The sequence below is a fragment of the Pipistrellus hanaki genome (genome assembly GCF_964339955.1).
Source record: "Pipistrellus hanaki genome assembly, chromosome: Y".
Lineage (NCBI taxonomy): Eukaryota > Metazoa > Chordata > Mammalia > Chiroptera > Vespertilionidae > Pipistrellus > Pipistrellus hanaki.
Window position 1 is genome coordinate 403,120 of NC_140525.1, and position 1,881 is coordinate 405,000.

Below are 1,881 nucleotides of genomic sequence, written 5' to 3' on the forward strand. Positions count from 1 at the left end.
TGATTAAGGGAATCCAGGGAAAGGAAAGGTGAGAGACTTAAGTAAAGTCAAAGTGGTGAGGTAATATTAAAGGAAATGTACCCTTCCATTTTTGGGAAATCTCCACCAATAGAAAAAAACAAAAAACAAAACACAAAACAAAACAAAAAAAACACATACCTCTATTTAGCTGTGAGAAACGAATCAAACAGGGTTGTGGGTCTCAGCCAATTCCCTCATATGATTTCAAAGACAGAAACTCCAGGATTGGAGAGGGTGCAGGTTGTACTGAAAGGCCCACCCCTGTGCAGAAGTCTTTCTGCAACAAGACCCTCCTTTACCCAATAATAATAAAGATGGCTGGACAGTGCTTGGTTTGGAAAAAAAAATTAATGAAGTTCATTAACCAACCAATGAGCTCAATTTGGACATACAGCAAATGCCCACTTTCTGCTCAAGATGGCTTTGTGAGCCCTTGGAACTATTTCCTAGAGCATCCTGATAATACTGCACCCCCATAAACTTCCCTTTGTGGATTTGCAAAGCTATGCAACTGGGAATTTCACACTTCTGAGGCCTCAGGTACACTTGGCTTTCGGGGGAAAAGCTGGTAAGACAGGGTAAACAGCCCACTCAGCAGTATCAGGATGGCAGCCAGAACTGCCACGGGGACTGTGCTGCCAATCTCCTGCCGGTCTGGCCTGAAGGGCATGTGGAAGGATGGTGGGAAGCGTATGCCGTCTTCATTCATCACAGCGTGGTAGTTCCAGATCAGAACAATGAAGATAAATACCCCAGCTATGATGCTCAGGGCTCCGGAAGCTAAGAAGAGATTGCAGGTGCTTTCCTTCTGAAGATGAGCCACACAAACTCTCTGCAGACCCATGATGGTAAGCACTTTCCCCAGGAGAGCCAGGAGGTTGGCAGCCAGCAGCAGGTGCTGAGTGATGCGGATATTGAGAGGCAGGTAGGTGTCACTGTACGTGTAGCGGTGACACGCTATGGCTCTGCTCTGGAGGTTGTTGGACTGGTAAGTGCAGAACTTCCACATCCCTACACAGGCCAGCCCTGGGGAGGGGGCGGAGCTGCTCTCCATGTACCAAACGCGCCACTCGGCCAGGCCCATGCAAGTCATGGAGAAGATCCATCCTATGGTGGTGACAATGAAGCCCGCTACTTGGCAGTTGGTACTGTGGACCAGGGAGGCCATGGCCATGTATCCCGGGGAACTGCAAACCAATATAGAGCATCATTAGGATGGGTCAAACAGTCCTGGAACCGCCCCCTGGGGATCAGCGGGGCTATATTGGAGAGGGAAATTCCAAATTCCACAATGGAGACACTTGACCCCCATTCTCTGCTGAGGAAGGGTCCTTGGGAAATTTTTACTGATAGCCTTCAAATATGCAGACTTTCACCTTGCAGCATACCTAAGTGGTTAGAGCGTCTTCCTAACAAGCCAAAATGGCAAGTTCAATCCCTGGTCAGTGCACATACAATAATCAACCAAGGAATGCATCATTCACTGGAATACCAAGTCAATGTTCCTCCCTCCCTTCTTTCTTCCTCTCCTCTCTCTCTTCCCCCATCCCTGTCTCAAAAATCAGCCAAAACATGTTCAAACTTTCAAACAGGCAGTTCTATTTATGGGCATTTGTGGAAAGACCCAACTAAGATTAGGGACAGATATTTTATGATAGAGATGGGCATCAAAGTAGTGCTGTGTGACATTGAACAATGGTAAACCATGTCAAACCCAACAGTAGGTTTTGGTGATGTAATGTATGCTACAGCCATACAATGAAGCTCCATACCAAACTTACAAGTGCAGCGAAGTCGCACCTGGTGTGATGTTTGGTGTCTGGCCCTTCTCACCTCGCATAATGGTGTCGAGGTTCATCT

At 47.2% G+C, this 1,881-nt stretch overlaps 1 protein-coding gene across 1 annotated transcript; it reads right to left on the reverse strand.

Annotated features, from left to right (window-relative positions):
• Positions 1-541: 541 nt before the first annotated feature.
• On the reverse strand, positions 542-1,195 carry LOC311615830 (claudin-34-like; the record flags this gene model as incomplete). Its single annotated transcript, XM_084871263.1, has 1 exon — positions 542-1,195. The coding sequence occupies one exon, from the start codon at positions 1,193-1,195 to the stop codon at positions 542-544; it is 654 nt and encodes a 217-aa protein (XP_084727389.1).
• Positions 1,196-1,881: the final 686 nt, after the last annotated feature.